The sequence below is a fragment of the Triturus cristatus genome, chromosome 7 (assembly GCF_964204655.1).
Source record: "Triturus cristatus chromosome 7, aTriCri1.1, whole genome shotgun sequence".
Lineage (NCBI taxonomy): Eukaryota > Metazoa > Chordata > Amphibia > Caudata > Salamandridae > Triturus > Triturus cristatus.
The window spans coordinates 1,696,106,334-1,696,124,558 of record NC_140590.1 but is presented as its reverse complement, the minus strand read 5'-3'; the positions used below and the strand labels follow the sequence as shown (position 1 = coordinate 1,696,124,558).

Sequence of the window (18,225 nt, the reverse complement as noted above, 5' to 3'; positions counted from 1 at the left end):
CCCAAATAGCGATTCCTTAATTGCGAAATCGCAAATAAGGAATCGCAAAAACGGGAATCTGCAATTCAGGTGCAGAATGATGACATCACACCCAGGAAGTGTGACTGCCCATGCTGCACCTGATTGCCAGCAGCTGTGATTGAGCCAGTAGCTGTGTGAGAGCCTGTGTGGAGAGGAGAACAGTTTTGCTCAGATTTTGGAAACAAGCCAAGTGGAGTCCCAGGGGCCTGAGAAGCAGCATGATGAACCAGCAAGGAAGAGGAAACATAAATTCAGTGACAGGGAGCTGGAGGTCCTCACACAGGAGGTTGTCACCAGCCATGATCTCCTTTTTGGGAAAAGTTCCCTACGAGTTCCAGAGGCCAGAAAGCGCAAGATATGGAGTGACATCCAAGAGAAAGTCAATGCCATTGGTGTCACACACCGCAGTGTCGAGGACCTATGAAAAAGGTGGTATGACATGTGGCAGAGGTCAAAGGAGAGGGTGGCCACAAGACTTGCAGAGGCCAAAAAAAACGGTGGGGGGCCTTCCACTGCAACAGAACCAACGCCCCTGGAGGAGCTGGTGGAGGGCACACTGCAGCCTGAGAGTGTGAGTGGAGTGGCTGACCTGGACAGCTCAGAACACACAGACACCAGACAAGGTAAGATGCATGCCAAAACCCCCTGATACATCCCCAACCCCCAAAAGGCAACCTGACTGCAACTCCAGTACATGTCACACAGCACACCCAGAAATGCATTATGGGAGACGTAGTCACATGCACTGATAACTGTGCCAGTGAGACACAGCCAGGTGGAATAGGGAGGACTCCATCATGCAGATAGTGAAAAAGACAGATAGTACCCATGTGAATTTATTGTGTAAAACTAATGCATTGCAAATGCCACACAGGACACAGAACTAATGTGTGCCATTCAATCCACAGCACCACCACCAACACAGGATAGTGAGGCTGAATGCGAGGCAACAGCTGAGATGGAGGACGAGGCAGGCCAGGAGGAGCAGGGCGAAGCCAGAACTGCAGGCACAGCACCATGCAGGCGCCGCAATATTGTACCACCACTACCACTGTTGGAGGCACAGGCACCAGACACAGTAGAGGAGCAACAGCCAGTGCACAGGCAGTGTGCAGAACAGCACCAACCACAGTCCCCTGAACACTCCAGAGTAGGGAGAGGGATGAGACGCAGGGCACGCCCGTCCACCAGCACTGCTCCTGGTGAAGAGGACACGGTGTTCTCGGGCCTCGAGGGCAGCATGCTCAAGCAACAGCGCCTGCAAGTAAAGGGGATACGGTCAATCCAACGGCAACTGGCTGCACATAACCACAACATGACCGAGTTGCGCGCAGGTGTAATGGCCATGACTGGTGCATTGGAGGGCCTGTGCAGGGAGATTGCGAGGGACAGGGCAGCCCGGCGCCGGGAGAGACATCGCCTACACACACGGCTGGACCTATACACCAGGGCAGTGAACCACCAGTCAACCTACACATCCCTGCTTGCCAGAAGATGTGTCAGCATGCAGCGCGAGATAGCCCACTGCTGCCAGGACGTTGGCAGTGTCCTGGTGCAAGTTACACATGCGGTGGACCAGATGCGCGCAACTGCCACAGGTGGCATAGGCACACTTGGTGCCATGGACACTGATGAACAATCAAGCAGGAGCAGCATCACTCCCCCAATTCCACAGGACAGACGCCGGAGTGCACGCCAGGGCAGAGTGGATGATGACTCCAGGGAGGGTACTGCGCAGGCACAGCGAGGCTCAACAGGCCATGCACGGAGGAGGTGAAGGGACACAAGGGACTAATGGCCATGTGTGACGCAACACAGTCCATGATGACTCAGTGGCTGATGGTAGTTAGTGCACTGTGACACAAACATGTGCATGCAGGGACTATAAAGTCACAATGTAAGATACCTTCATTCCTGAAGATAAGGAAATAAACTTCCCTGTAAGAAACCAATCAGTCGCATTGTGTCCTCATTACTCACTTAGAAGTAGTTTTGTGTGATCTCATCTCGTCTCATGTGTCCGGCAGCAGCACCATCACCACCTGCCGGACCGCGATGTGGTGCTGGTCAATCCTCATCTGATGATTCAGAGTCGTCAGGTCCACTGGGGTTCCTTTTTTGGTAGCGATGTTGTGTAGCATTGCACAGGCAACCACAATTTTGCAACATGTCTCAGGGCTGTACTGTAGCGCTCCTCCACTCTTATGGAGGCATCGAAAACGGCTCTTTAGGATTCCAAAGGTCCTCTCAATGGCACAGCGTGTGGCTCTGTGTGCGCTGTTGTACCTCCTCTGACCTGCAGTTGCTGGATTCAGGTACGGTGTGAGGATGTAGTCTTGTACAGCATACGCACTGTCACCTGCGGGGCATAAGCAGATTCAGGTTCAATAGTGTCCTGCCACTGCATCACTCTACTACCTCTGTGTGTTTGCCATGCATTTACCTAGCAGGTAGCCCTCTCCAAAATCACCATTTGTGAGTCTTCGATGTAATGCACAGTGGCGAAACATAAATGAGTTGTGTGTGCTTCCAGTGTATTTGGCCACAATATCAGTGATTATATGTTGGGCATTGCACACTACCTGGACGTTCAGGGAATTATATGACTTTCTGTTGCGAAATACATACTCATTATGTGATGGGGGAGAGATTGCGACATGGTTCCCGTCTACGAAGCCAATGACATGGGGGAATTGGGCAATTTGGTAGAAATCTTGCTTGGTCTGATCTAGTGCCTGTGGTGTGCTTGGAAATTGTATGTGGTGATGCAGCCTCTGTACCATTGCATCCAGGAAAGCGTGGAGGAAGCGCAACAGTGCACTTTGCGAGACACCTCCTGCTGTGGCAATGACCCCCTGAAAACTCCCTGATGCCAGGAGGTGCAGTGAGCACAGCACCTGCACATGGGTGGGAATGGAGTGTGCCCTGCGCGTGTGGTGTTGAAGTATGGGTGTCAGCTCCTCTATTAAATCCAGGATGCTGTGTGGGTGCAGCCTGTAGTTCACATGGATCCCCTCATCGGTCAGTTGGAAGAGGGTGATGCGTGCTCTGTAGATCCTTTCCTGGCGTCTCCTTCTCTGCATGGCATCCCTGATTCGTAGCCTCCTGGCTATCAAGTACAGCCCAGCCATGGTGGGAAGTCCCTGTGGCATTGTGGGCTTGTTTAAATAGGTTGCACTTGGTTACCACCTGCTCAGAGTTGGTGGTAATTGAGAAGTGCTAAACTGCGAATATTGATGAATCGCTATTTGCGAATTTTTTGAAAATCTGATTTCGCGATTTCGCAATTTGCGATGTCGGTAATTGCAATTTCCGCAAATACTGGGACGCAGACTGCAATTATGCTAAAATATTCGCAAAATCAGCTTTACGCTAAATTGCTAATCGCTAAATTACCGAATCGCTACTTTTGGTAGCGGACACCTCTCCTACATAGGTGAAGTCAGTTTTGCAATCACAAACACCCAGAATCTTGCGATTCGCAGTGTTTGCGATTGCAAAAGTGTTTCCTACATATGGCCCAGTGTTTTTTGGAATACGCATTCAAAGGATTAATTTAACATGAAAAGTGACATTTAACCCGGGAAGTAATTATGGGAAAAGCAGTGTGCCTCATATGTGTAGATAGGGAGACTCAACAATACTGTACATTGCCACCAGGCCATTCCCGATGGAAAAGCGTAGATTGTTAGTAAACTAAACTTGCTCCTTATCATGCAACGTAGGAAAAAGTATATAGCACTGCCCAAATATAACAAATAAAGGTGAAATTAAATGCCACTGCAACGCAGGCGAGACCTAAAAAGCAATGCAGGGAAATTAAAGGGAAACCTTTGGGTGCACCATCTGCCAGCGCCGCTTAGAGATCTTCCGCGGGTTCTCCTAATTCGTCAGGCTTTGGCAGCCAGAGCCAAACCCCTTCCCATCATTAGAGTCAGGGACCAGAGTAGCCTCTCGCAGAAGTCACAGGCTGTCCCCGCTGCTCTTTAAACCTATAAAGGCAGCTGATAGAGACGTATGAAGCCGCGCACACCTTTTGACACCCACCATGCGACGATTAGCCAGCTGTGCCTCGCATGCCTCCATGGCTGGCCTCAGAGGCGTCCACTGGACCAGCCCACAAACACTTGCCAAGTGCCGCTCTGCTCTGAAATGGCATGTATTATTCAGCTGCCTTAAGACTGCAGATGCATCTTTCGGTATCTGTGCGGCGCGCACGCTTTTTTCTTTGTAATGCTGGGCTTCAAAACGCTAACTCTTAGGGGCACCAGAGACCTGGGCTGCAGCAGGGAAATACACCAGTAACCGGTTGCTGCAGAAGTAAACTCATACCTTATACGAGGGAAAGGCGCTCAGAAAAAAACAGCGTGAGGGAGTAACAACGGGTTCAGTGGTAACCCTGACAATGGTACCACAAAACACAAGAACTTCTAGAAATCTTCCCCTTTTGTGGCACGCGCACTGCAGAAGGGAGATAAGAGCACAAATGCAGATTTTTTTATGGGAAATGTTGCAGATGTTTGAGTGGGTGACTGCATGCTCCAAGGCTGGTTCATCTGCACATCCCATTGCTTTGGTCATCGCTTTTTAGGGACTGTGGTGGTCAGAGGGACCCTAAAATTGCGGGTGCTAAGAGGCATAGCTGAAGCACGTGATCGTGAATAAAACGCACCAGCACATGGTTTCCTGGTCTGTGTTGGGGTTTTAATGAAGACAGGAGTTGCCCACCGTCCCTGCATGTCACCGTACTCCATTAGCGCATGCTGGGGGACCCTTTCTGTTCCTCGCCGTTCCACCGCACTATGTAAATGGGGGGATTTCAAGGAAATGCCAGCATGATGAGACAGCTGATATGTGTTTGCCCACGATCCCCCACCCTCCCCCTCTCCTCCTCAAGCATGAGGCAGAGCCACCAGGGCAGAGAGCGCTCGGTGCCGGGGATGACGCAGAAGAGGCAGCTCCCCCAAAAAGTGTTTCGGGACAAAGATGGCGGCCACCTAGACCCGCACCAAGATGACTGTGGCCGCCAGGAGGCAGTATGCTGAGTATTCCGCCTGCTGCGTCAAGGCCAAAACTCCAGGCTGAGCGGGGCGCATGCGCTCCCTCCACCCAGAGCCTTGCGTGTTCTCTGCCGCCGAGGGGAAAGGGAGAAGGCGGATGAAAGTGCAGACCACACATCTTTGTCGGGAGGGAGGCATGCTATCATTGGCTCCGGGGCTATGGGGTCCTGCTGTCTGACCATGCCCGGGTCCAGATCCCTCTCAATGCTCGTTGGATGGGTTTAACCCCTCGGCATCTGCAGCTACCTGCACCCGTCCCCGCCTAAGGTGAGGGTCAGGCGCCAGTGGACCCTGAAAAGCGCGAGCAAGTCTAAGCAAAATATGCAGCCAGGGTGGGCGGGGCCTAATGGAGACAGGGCGGACACCAACGAACGCATTGAATGCTTCCTGAAGAGCCCGAGCAAGTCTAGCAAAATATGCAGTCAGGGTGGGCGGGGTCTAATGGAAACAGGGCGGACACCAACCCCGATTCCAGAGAAGCTGGACACAAAAGCAACGACTCTAGATCTCGCCAAGGCGAAGCAGCGCATGCACTGCAAAGCAGGCGGAGCCCCAAAAAATCAGCAACGACAATAGATCTCGCCATGGCGAAGCAGCGCATGCGCTGCAACGCAGGCGATACCTATAAAGCATAGTGTTTTTTTAAGGAAGAAAGGGTTCAGTTGCCATTCATAGGTATGAATTAGGCCTGGACGGAGTTCAAGTGACCAAAAAAAGTCTGCTGTCTTACAGGGATTTCCGCAAGCGGTGGAGTGCGTTAGGTTGTGCCATTCGTACTGATTTTTAGCACCAGATGTTTGTCCCAGGGTAGAAAATCAGTGCGAACTGCGCCATGTGAAGCACAAGAGAGCGGCAGCTTTCTCCATGCAGATGGAATGTTTCTCAGCCTGAGCTGTAGCGGCCATCCACGACCACCTGAGTTGAGAAATTTCGTCGGGAGGTGGTCTGGAGTAAAATTTTCTGCGATCGCGCTCGCCAACTCAACATTGACGAGTGTGGGCAAGGAAAAAAACTCCCCTCTTTTTTCAGAACTCCGCACGCCATGCGGAGCGCGGAGTGGCAAAAACTCTGCAATCCACGAACGGAGCAGAATTTCACGCCCAGGCCTAATATGAAGCTGTACTTGAAGGAGTAGGAAGATAGGCTGGCAGCTTTGTTAGATTAAAGGATGTGGTGATTGAAGGAATGGGACAGAGAAACTCTTTGGAGGTCGGTTTTTCTGGATGTCAAGTTTGTTGTTTTTTATCTAGGATGGAGGGTCCGTTGGTCTTAGCAATGGTCGATTGATCAGAGGGAAAGCAATAGCATGTAGATGGGAGCCTGAAGTTGTTGAGCCACAAGTAAACCAAACTTGAACAAGTGGTTGTTGGATAGGAACGTGATTTAGGTAGGCCTGTTGGGCAGAGTTTTCAGAGATGCATTTTGTAAAGAGTTAAGGCAAAAGGAGTTGGTTTATTTTAGGGTGGGAGAGACAGATTAGGTAACTCTCAATGGTCAGTGATTTTTTAACAGTCTGTAAATAATCTTTAATTAGGGTTTGCTAAATGTGATTGTGCATCTCACACATTGAAATGGCCTTTTTTTTAACCTAACAGATGCTTTGATTTCTGGCTTGCACTGTTTCGACTGATGGGAGCTTGGGGGTATGCGACGATAAGATCTATCCGCGGTGATATTTCATGCAAGTGGTGCAGTCCAATGCACCACTTCAGGAAGGAATTGACTGGGAAGTCCCTGGGGGCCAAGGTTAGTAGGGCATGTAGGGTAGGGTGTGATAAGTAGTCAGGGATCCTGTTTTTGGGAAAATCGCCCAACATGTCCATTACTGTATAGGTTGGGGCATTCCACCTGTCTAATGACTTGGAAATCGGATATGACAGCTTGGGTGATAGTTGGGTTTTAAGGAGCATTAAGGGTAGGTTGGATGTGGGTTAGTTGGTAAGAGTGTAAGACAAATGTTTCAAAGTAGACAGGCAGTTCTTGATGGAACACGTGAGTAAAGGAATTATAAACAAAAGGAACGTACGGCTGACCACTGTTAAGCACACCAGATCCAAAATCAAAACACAATTTCTTAATAGGTGCAAAAACACGTCCAGAGCATGCCGTACTTGTGCTCTACTGGAAAACCAGATATACAAACTCTTTTACAAAAAGACGGTGCACCAAGGGAAAAGTCTTTTCAATAGTTCCAATTGTTGTTCTTTTATTTTCATTCAATTTTCAGAAAAATCAGACTCAGCCAACGCATTTCGTTCTCTACGAACTTCGTCAGGGCATAGATTGTTTCTAAGGAACGGCCACCATAATTTCAAAAATAGCCGTCTTCCAAGTGGTATATAGAAATGTTTGTGACCTCTCCAAATATAGAAGCTCTCGTAAATGTATCACCGGCTAGTCCAAGTATTATTTGAACCCTTAGTTCAATTTCTATGTATCGCAAGTAGGAGTAAAACAACCTTGTTGTTGTGTATTTAGGCCCAATGTGTAGGCTCCATCATTCTTTCAAAAACGGGCGCTATCTCGAGTCACCGGCGCTTTTTTTTTTTTTTTTTTTTTTCGCCGGTGACTCGAGATAGCGCCCGTTTTTGAAAGAATGATGGAGCCTACACATTGGGCCTAAATACACAACAACAAGGTTGTTTTACTCCTACTTGCGATACATAGAAATTGAACTAAGGGTTCAAATAATACTTGGACTAGCCGGTGATACATTTACGAGAGCTTCTATATTTGGAGAGGTCACAAACATTTCTATATACCACTTGGAAGACGGCTATTTTTGAAATTATGGTGGCCGTTCCTTAGAAACAATCTATGCCCTGACGAAGTTCGTAGAGAACGAAACGCGTTGGCTGAGTCTGATTTTTCTGAAAATTGAATGAAAATAAAAGAACAACAATTGGAACTATTGAAAAGACTTTTCCCTTGGTGCACCGTGAGTAAAGGAATTGTTTGTAGTATAGCCAGAGATGAGCAGGTGCTACTTGTTTGTTATAGTAGGTCTCGCTACTGGTGAGGTGGAGCAGCTCATGGGAGGGATACTGTCTTAGAAGCTGTTGCGATGGAATTAATCAGAACTTAAGGGATCGGGCTTTCAGGTGATTTAGGTAGGCCTGTCGGGTAGGGTATTCAGAGTTGCATTTTGGAAAGAGTTACGAGAAAGGTGTTGGTTAGTTTAAGGGTAGTGGGGGGCACTATTAGTAATATCTCAGTGTTGAGTGATATTTTCTTTAACACTATAGCCAGGGTTTCCTTAATATGATTGCACACCTGACACATTAAAATGGCATTTTTTTCACATTTGCAAATGTTGCGGTTACTGGTTTGCGTAGCCTCGTCCGAAAGATTGTAGAACGGAGTCCTCTGACATCAGGACCTGCTGGCTGAGAAACGGAGAAAAGCAGAGAGAGCAGAAACTGGGATCATAATCAAGGGTGGAAAAGACAAAAAGCAAGAACAGATGAGAGGAAAATAAATAAAGGACAGAAACTGCTGAGGAGAGATGGGGGAAATTTTAAAAAGTGGAGGAGAATGGAGTGCTTAGTGGAGGACAGTGGAAAAGCAGACAAAACATGAACTTCTAAGGGGAAAGCATTGCGTCCACATTGAGAGACCAAGAAGGTATAGTGTGCCTGCACGCCTTCAGATCTTATGTGACTAGGATAGCTTGTTAAGGGTGGACAGCTTGTTATACGACTCTTACCTCACACCTGTCAAGCCTTCTCTTCCTCCTGCCAGGATAATGAAAGCAGCCTGTTAATGGTGGCATTTACTTGAGACACAAATTGCTACCAATTAACCTAGTATCTCCCCTTGATGCTTCATGTCTACTTCGGACCTTCGATCACCAAGGTGTTACTGCTGCAAACCCTGAACAGAGACAGATCTCGTCTCCCCTCCAGAGCCAACTTGTCGGCAGGGCAAGAGAAGCAAATCTTATCCGAAGTTCCAGAAACATACTCCTAATGCAGGAGACGGGCGTTCATTAGTCCGAGGGAACCATGTTTGGAAACAGCTCTGACCTCTCCTACCCTAAAGAACACCATCACCTGAGAGAGAAACATCTCACCACCACCTAAGAGACACTGGTGCCAGCCACCTGAAAGTTCTGGACTTTAACCAAACCTCAGAATCTTATGACTTATTGTTGGAGAGAGCCTGACCATAACCCAACCCCGTGAACCCTACTGATAATGGTCAGTGAGAACTGGACTGTGGCCCAAACTACAGAAACTATAAAGGCAAAGAAGGTACCCCTTGGTTTTATTTTCAGGTCCAAGAGGAGGGGGGAAGAAACAGGCAAAAACTATAAGAAGACCTCTGGCTGACCTATATTTCTTTTAAGAATAGCCTATGGCTTATGTGTGCCGCACAAGAAGGAAGCTTTTCCTTTCCTTTCAAACTACAGAACCTACTCCAGTGGTCGGTTAGAGATGGACCTCCTGGCCTCTGTACCCAGATTAGTTGTGACTTGAGAAAACAGAACTTTCATCCACTATTCAGAAAAATACTTCCAGAACAGACCTGGGCCTCGTCTCCATCAGAAACAATGCTACCTCAAGCCAGAGACAACCAGACACTCGACCCGTCATACCACTCCTGGAAGGTGATGTACGACCGGTTGGCCATAGCTGTGCTGACTTTGGCATTACCCATGGCCCTGCTGACTGCCTCGGCCTGGCTCTTCCTGCTTCACCAGCACCGCTGTTTGGCTTCAAAGGCCCGTTTTCTGCTGCTGCTCATCACCTCGCTGAGCCAGCTCGTCTACTTCTCGGGGTCTATCGTGCGATTCTGGTTGCAATACGTCAACCAGCCCATCCCCCGCAGCCTCTGTGCACTGCTCCTACTGCTGGTGAACTGCAGCATCGTCATAGAGCTGGGGGCCCTCGTCTTCATGTGCCTGGACCGCTATGCTGCCATTTGCCATCCGCTCACCTACGAGTCTTTCTTCTTGCTACAGAACATCTGGAAAGTGCTGGCCATTATGTTTCTACTGCCGCTGGCCCCGCGCGCCATGTTGGCCCTTCTGCAGGCTTTTGCTGCAGGTAGTGACGTCACCGCCTCTCTGCTCTGCACCAACGAGTGCCTGGACGCGGAGGCCTGGCTAACATACGCCCGAGTGGGGCTGATTGCTGGACAGCTCCTGCCCAGTATGGCCGTCATCACGGGGTCCTATGCCCTGGTGGTGCGCGAGGGTCTGCGCTCGGGCGCCATCGCCCCGCCAACCGGCGCGCGCAGAGCACACTGGCCTATCACCTGCTGCAGATGACGCTCTTCCGCCTGCCAATGGTCAACCACGCCTGCTTGAGTCCCCCACGGAGCCGCGGGGCCATCCGCGAAGACGTGGTGACGCTGGGGCGCATGGTGGCCATCATCTGCTTCACAGCCGGACAAGTCGTTAACCCCGTCATCCACGGCTTGCGGTCGGAGGAGATCCGGAGTTTGCTGCTCATCTCGATGGGCAAGCCTAGGCGCGTGGGTGCAGCCCACGGCGGCCATTCAGTGGTAAGTTAGGATGGGTCCTGGGTGGCGGTCGGTGAGATACAGATATGCGATCTTATGGCTGCCACCACTGATAGAAAACTCACATTTCCACAAAGACGAGGACTTGTCATGGTCTCTTCTGACGGGCTGGGCTGGTGTACATTAGTTCTGTACCCACTGAGGTACCTGGACAGTGGGAATTACATGGGGCACGGTGCCTTGAAGCCACCCCGATGCCATAATGTGAGCTATGTTAAATAGGTACTAACCTATTTTGTTTCATTTTAGAGAAATACTATACGGGGTGTTTATAAAGTCATCTGTTGGCAAAAGAGAACTGAGCAGACGCATTCGATCTTTGGAAGCCAAACCCTACGAGTCACGGAAAGAACTCAGTAGCACAGCCAGTGTGCCATGGGCCCTAGTGCAAGGAAGGAAATGGGCCGCTGGCTGCCGTTTCAACGATAAAATAAAGCATTTTGTGAGGGTTCGGCTGGGATTAGGTTTCTGGGCCTTGGTGCCACTGCACCTGCTGCACAAATGGAAGCCACGCCCTTAATTTGAAACTCATTTTTTGATCTTGACAGAAATGTGCTTTACACACAAAATAGCACCAGGGCTGTCCACAACATGCATTTCGCCTGCAAACTGCTGAAAATACCGACCACCAACTAACTGCATGTTGTCCACAAAGGACTTGATAAATTCGAGCAAATTACATTTTAATAATTCAAAACTGCCCGGAGTGGGCGCGAAATGCATTCTGCCAACCAAAAAGTTTCAAAAACTGTTCATCAATTCACTTTTTATCCCAAAATGATAAGCTTTAACAGAAACCGAATTTCTGGCGCAAAGTGCTTTATGCATCAGCACAGAATGTGTTGTATTTGTAAACATTCTATTCTGCTGCTATATAGCGACCCCAACACGTATTGTGCTCTCAAAGTATATGTAGCACCGCCATCGTGATAGGAGAAAGAGTAAATCCATCGCTCCAACACAAAGTAAATGAGATGCGTGACGTGTCCATTTTTAAACATCTTGTTTGCACTCTGAATAATTTAATTTAGGGTTTCATACGTAAAAGTGAAGTAGAGGGAGCTGGAATTTCCGAGCCCGAGCGCCCCGGCCACTGCTATTGACACCAGGTATCACACAGGCATCACTTTGGCTGCACCTCCCCGATATGAAACCTCCCAGTCTGTCTGACCTCCCGCCACTCTCTTCAGTCTATCGTTTGTGCTTAGATGCGCTGAGTTATATCCACTGTTATAAAGAGTTAAAATGAGGAGCAATCATGATTCACTCCTGAGAGCACATAATGTGTTATAAATCTGAAAAAAAGTGAAGACCTGTTAATTGAATTGTTCTTTCACTTCGAATATAACATTTATTCATTGAGGGAAAACGAAAAAAAGTTGTCTGCGCTGGTCTTTCATTGCAAATGTTCCGTTAATCGATCCAGATAAAAGATGGAGCGATTGTCTTCATTCGCCTCCCCCAGAACGAATATACTATTGCCCCCATTCACGGATATACCATTAGGAGCAGCCAGTCGCCAGCCTTACATTCTTTTGACAGAGGTGCTGTCGTCAGCGACGAAACGCCTGGAGGAGCGCCTACTTTCATCCTTTTTTATCTGCTTTATGTACTTTGAAGACCACTTGGCAGTCTTTCGTATTTCAGTGTCTGAGATTGGTAAGAAGAAGGCAGGAAAGAACCGTGCACTAGGGGTCTGGCGAAGGGGCAGAGATGGGTTATTTATGACGCTATCTTTCTTCCGGGCCTCTAGGCGCAATCCCAGTGCTTCTCTGGACGCAATGACTAATTGGCGAACTGACACCTCCTGCAGTTTGAGGGCAGATAATGTCCTCTGCGCACGCAGCCCCTCCCTCCGGGCGAGTAATGAGGATAATTTAGCATCCGCTCACTTCCTGAGTGAAATGCTCACCTCCTGATACCAGCGGGGCTTCTGTCCCCTCTTCCTCTCCTAACTGGCCATCCTTTCGCCACGGCCTCTTCAGTTGGACACCGTCAAGAATGGACGCTGCGCCTACAGCTGGCGGGAACGCAGCCGCCGACCACGAGGACCTTCACGACATCTCCAGCGCCCTGGCTGTGGCCGTGCTGGCTCCCAGCTTGGCCCTCTGCCTCCTGACCGGCGCCGGCTGGCTCTTCCTCCTCCACCGGCACCCCCGCTTCGCCAGAAAGGCCCGCTTCCTGCTTCTGGCCTGCACCACGCTCAGTCACGTGGTATACTTCAGCGCCATCTTGTTCCGCTTCTCGCTTCTCCACGCCGAGACTGCCGTGTCCCGGCCGCTGTGCGCGGTCATGCTTCTCCTCCAGAACTACGGCCTCTTCGTGGAGCTGGCGGCCTTGGATGCCATGTGCCTGGACCGCTATCTGGCCGTATGCAGGCCCCTGAGCTATGAGTCAGTCTTCTCTGAGGAGAATGTCCACAAGGCCCTGCTCCTGGTCTTTCTGGTCCCTCTGATGCCTCCGGTGGCCCTGGCTCTCCTGCAGATCTTCCAGGCAAGTGACCGGCGGAACTCCATCCTCTGCCACATGGAAAGTCTGGACACCAGCAAATTACTGGCCTTCTCCAGGTTTGCCATGATACTTGCCATCTTTTTGCCAAGCGTGGCAGCCATCAGCCTCTTCTATGCTCTAGTGCTACGGCAGCAAGGCGCTGTCGTATCCTCCAGCCTACACGCACGGAAGATCCTGCTGGCTCACCTCGCCCAGATGTGCTTCTACCTGCTCCCAATCTTGCCCTTCGTCCTCCTGACACCCTTGCACAGTCTAGGCCTAGTTGGAGAGTTGGTGGTCTCCAGGGCCAAGACCACCCTCTTCATATTTTTCACTATCGGGCAGGTGATGGGGCCTATTGTGCACGGACTACGTTCAAAGGAGATCCACAGCTGTGTAATGCGCCACCTTGGGTGGGAAAGTGGAGTGGTGGTGCCTCTGGCAATTTGACCCTGATAGGTGTGTACTGATGGGGTGGTAGATAGGGGGTCTAGTGATGGGGTTTGGATAGATCACCGAGTGCCAATGTAGAGGAGGGAAACAAGGAAGGTGAGGGTGATTGACATGTTGCCGATGGGGTTGGGCAGCCTGTGTTCCGGTTCAGGGAGGACCCTGGCTTGACAGTCTGAGCTGGATTGTTCCTATTGGAGCAGCAACAAAGGTACCCAAGCACACGCAAAAATAAAGTTTACAAAAATTAATGCGTTAATTAAAACATGTAACACAATAAGTGAATCTCCGTTTCTTTCTTCAATTTAATATTCATGTTTTCATAGTAAGTTTGCAGTCTTCACAGTGGTATCCAAGCGCCTAGTCTCTATTAAGAATACCACTGCCTAGTCTTAAACATTCCTATTGGAGCAGGACCAAGGCTGATTTGCATATGGCTGGCTCCATACTGAGGTGGCATGATGTGCAAAATAAAGATGGACTGGGATGTTCCCCGATTAATTACCAGTGGCTGAAATTAATTCAAGCATTCCATTCATCACTTTTTTGTAAACCTCAATGCCAATGGGATGAGTGTACTGATTGTGTTACTGATAAGGCTAAGGCAGTGTCAGGCATGTGGGCGCGGGTGAAATTGTAGGATGGGTTGCGTTTGGGGAAGAGGCATTGGGGGTGATACCATTATACGTCAGGTTGTACCAATGGGGGTATGATATGTGCCACTGAGAGTAACAGTGTACAGGTGGGTACTGACAGGGGCAGAAGAGGCAGTGCAGAGATATTCAGTTCCCTTTGATATTACTTTAGTTTACCTTAGATGAGATAAAAGTTCAAAGGGTAGAAAATTGGGACTTTTTTATACTTACACTTTTGGGTGTGACGTAAGAATGTGAAGTTGAAAGCATCTGATCTAATTGTGCAAGATGGGTTCTATTCTCTAACATTTCAATGGTCTTTGCACTGGACTGTGTATGAATTCAGACAATCTCCTTTGTCACTTGGTAGCTCACACTGACCCCTCTTCTGCCACTGGCTCTTACTGCGACTCTATGGAGCCATTTTAGATCCCCATCCCTTTACCCATGGGTATGTCACTGATGCTCAGACCTCAGACAAGTACCACAACAGTTTCACAGGCCACAGATTTAGCTCTCTACCAGTTAAGAAATTACCATAATATCCATTATTTTAACACAGGCTCAGCCACTGGCTGGCTGAGTGACCCGAGGAAGTTCCCTCAAACACCGTTCCTTAGTCCAATCACACTGCGGCATTTGATTCTCTAGGTGAGTGTAAAGAAGTAATTCAACCTCTATGTGCTGCCGTCTAATCCTACCTCTCCTAATTTCTGGGACCAGTGTTCTAATCTACATCTGCCTTAATATCTCTTATCTGTGCCTCTCACTCTATGTTTGACCTCACAATTTCCTTCATCCACAGGGTGTCTCTCTCCAAGCACAGCTCTGTCAATGACATTCTGTGTGGTCTTGTGCACATTGCACACAAGTCTAACCTGGCTTGCCCCAATGTCTTGCAACCGCAGGCAAATCTGCCACCTCCTTCTGCCTCAAACTCCACCCATATAAATAACTCTCAATGTGATCTTTGACATACTCATTGATTCCTTTGCCTTTCTTCCTGTCTCAATGTGTGGCCAAGACAAGTGCCTTTACACCATTTGCCCTACTCTAACTTTTGCTGTGCCACAATGTTGTACTTTACTCTCACCCCTCTTCTGTCATAGGAACCTGGCTCTGGCCTTTGATAAGGCCTTTCACCCCATGATTAACCCTAAGCCCAGATCTGTCACAGAACATTTGTGTTTACAGAAGCAAATCTAATATGTTCTAGCTGTTCGCATCCTGATTCGCCTACCCTACAGTGTTTTCTCTCAGTTCAATCAGCCCACCCAAATAAAGATTAGTAAACACCAGCTGCATATTCTAAATCAGAGTGGATGTCAGCACAAATGTGCCCTTTGGCACCTGTACAGCATATGATAAACCTGATCATCAAGGGATTTCAAACTATTTATAGGAGAGTACAACAGTGTACTTGTCTCTTTCTCTTGCTTGATAGCAAACTATAGCTATGTCACTCATTTGTACAGTCGGTGCTTCCACTAGTTCTCAGGTGATACTCAGTTATATTTCCGGACTGACAGTCTTTCCAGTCACTGTTTCGATCTTTGAAGGGAAACATATTCAAAATGATGGACTATTCTCACATATGTTTGCAGGTGAACCCTTGCTGAAAGTCCAAGCCAGTCTAGGACCTCTTGTCTGACAAATGTTGAGGCCTTTGTCATCACATCATCTGAGAACCAATTAAACTTGGAAATGGATGGGGTTCTGTTCTGCCCGAGATTAAAAAAAACCCAACTTTCATTAGCACTCCACAGAAATTAGGACATTACCTAGTCCATGGGTTGATGCTGGATAATTGTAATAATTATGGGCATAGAAAACACTGTGGACCTCTGACTTTGCCCCCATGTACAGATGATATCCATGTCTCTGAAAGAGCGGTTAGGCTAGAGAACTCATTTACTTGTCACCTTTCATGTTGCAATCAGCATGCCCAAGGAAAGAGAGGTGGAGAGGATAGTGATAGGCTAGTTTTCTATCATAGTTTCATCATGCAATTTGCTGTTGACGTAGCATAGCCTTTGTGGGAGGTGGGGCCCTGAAAGCACAGCAAATGTTCAAAGTCTCAAAATAATAAAAATTCTTACTTGCAAAAAAAAGTAGTTTTGTGCACCTGCATCTTCAAATAAAATGTACGTAAATTTATAAAAATATGTATGCTCTATGTATTACGTAAATGTATAAAAATATGTATACTCTATGTATGAATAAAATATAAGTAAATCTACGAAAATGTGTGTACTATATTTATCAATATATGCAGAGATAAATAGAGGCAGAGAAAAATAATGACAGACAGCCCACAGAATGTATGTGGGTAATGTATGTCAGCATACATGCTATATGCAAAATCAAACCTGTTGGCTTTGACAATGCTTGTTCTGTTTTTTTATTGGAGTGGGGAATCGAGGACCCTCTAACATCCACTAGTTTATGAGTCCCACCCCTGAAACAGTGTTACTATTAACCACATTAAAGAGTATCATGTTGTATTGGATCATTCTCACAGCTCTTTCCTGCTTTTTGTTGAGGTCACAAATGCACTGCAGTCCAGAGGACATAGGTTTTGATTCTGAGGTGCATGAATGAGAGAACAGTGATGAGGAGCTGTTTCTTCTATTGCCTTGAAGACCAGAAGTGCCTGTACGAGACATTGCGCTTTCAATAAGCAAAGAGGGTCCGGTAGCAGTTTGTCCAAAGTTGCCAGCCCCGGCAGCAGCATTCCTTCTGATAATACTTTGTAACCAAACGGAAAGGACTCTGGTGACTTTGACCTCTATTGAACTCTAGGGTTATAATGCTTAATATACCTGATATTGGTTATGTGGATGGATTCCCACACACCATTGTTTCAGCCTTGAAGAAGACGAGGTGTTATTGACCCATCGACAAAACACGTGTTGGCTGATTGTCTTTAAGCTGATTATATCAACTGCCCCTCATTTGGAAAATTGTACTGGATTGTTTCTCTTTTGGAATACGAACTGGCAGTGATATTCACTACACGCCTAATGTGAAGACTTGGATTGTATCCCTTGGTCCTGAACTGAAAACTTGGATTAAAGTGGACTATTACTACGATATTACTGTATACATGACTATCTTTTAAACACCAGCGTGCTCGCATTTGTATGCTCATATCCCATCTGGAGAGCATTACAGGGTTGTGGATGGTACCCGACCCTCTTTTCCTAGGAGCACCTCCCATATATTGTATTTGTTGTTTACTCCCCCTCAAATAAGATTGCAGTGCGCCCATTTCTCTTTTATACCTGGTTACCATATTTTCCTACATATCAACTAGATAAGTAGTTATAGTTTTTCCACGACCCACAGGTGAGTACTTCTGTTTGAAGAGCTGAGTTTTTTGTAATTCGCTATCCATCATTATTTTGACCTGTAAGAGTTCAGTATTAAGGTGATCTGAGTGTTATCAGTGAAGCTGGTGGGGGTCTGGATGAAAGTGTTCACCAGTTCAGTGCTTCTTCTCTTGAGGCAGTCTTTGATTGGTGCTCTGACACCCCACACGGTTTGAGGCCAGATGATGACCTTTCCTCTCCTTACCTCCTATCCAGTAATGATGATAATTTAATATTCGTGCAATTCCTAAGTGACTTAATTGGCTCCTGATACCTGTGTGTTTTTTTTCTCTTGTCTTCGTCTCCAGGGTGGTCATGACATCGCCACGGCTTCTTCAGCGGGACACCGTCAACAAGACCTCTCAGCCTGAATCTGAAGGAAATACATCTGCCATCCATGAGGAAATTAGCTAGACCGACAGCATCCTGGCTGTGGCTGTGCTGGTTCCCAGCTTAGCCATCTGCCTTCTGACTGGTGCAGGCTGGCTCTTCCTCCTTTGGCAGCACCACCAGTTGCCCAGGAAGGTCCAATTTCTGCTTCGTGCATAGCACCACTCTAAGTCATGTTGTACACTTCAGTGTCATTCTGCTCCACTACTTGCTTCCGCTAGCCAAGACCACTTTGTGCGCTGGCACGCTTCTCCTTCCCAATTTCGGATTCTTCATGGAGTG

The 18,225-nt window shown here is 48.0% G+C and overlaps 1 protein-coding gene and 1 long non-coding RNA gene across 2 annotated transcripts; one reads left to right on the top strand and one right to left on the bottom strand.

Annotated features, from left to right (window-relative positions):
* Nucleotides 1–842: 842 nt before the first annotated feature.
* On the bottom strand, nt 843–12,869 carry LOC146812802 (uncharacterized). The gene is made up of 3 exons (XR_014965985.1): nt 12,520–12,869; nt 2,002–2,380; nt 843–1,279 (listed from the first exon to the last, which is right to left on the bottom strand). It is a non-coding gene; the product is annotated as an uncharacterized LOC146812802 (long non-coding RNA).
* A 30-nt stretch (nt 12,870–12,899) lies between these two features.
* Nucleotides 12,900–17,967, top strand: LOC146812801 (olfactory receptor 51V1-like). The gene is made up of 2 exons (XM_085615200.1): nt 12,900–13,510; nt 17,862–17,967. The coding sequence occupies exons 1-2, from the start codon at nt 12,900–12,902 to the stop codon at nt 17,965–17,967; spliced, it is 717 nt and encodes a 238-aa protein (XP_085471326.1).
* The last annotated feature ends 258 nt before the right edge of the window (nt 17,968–18,225 follow it).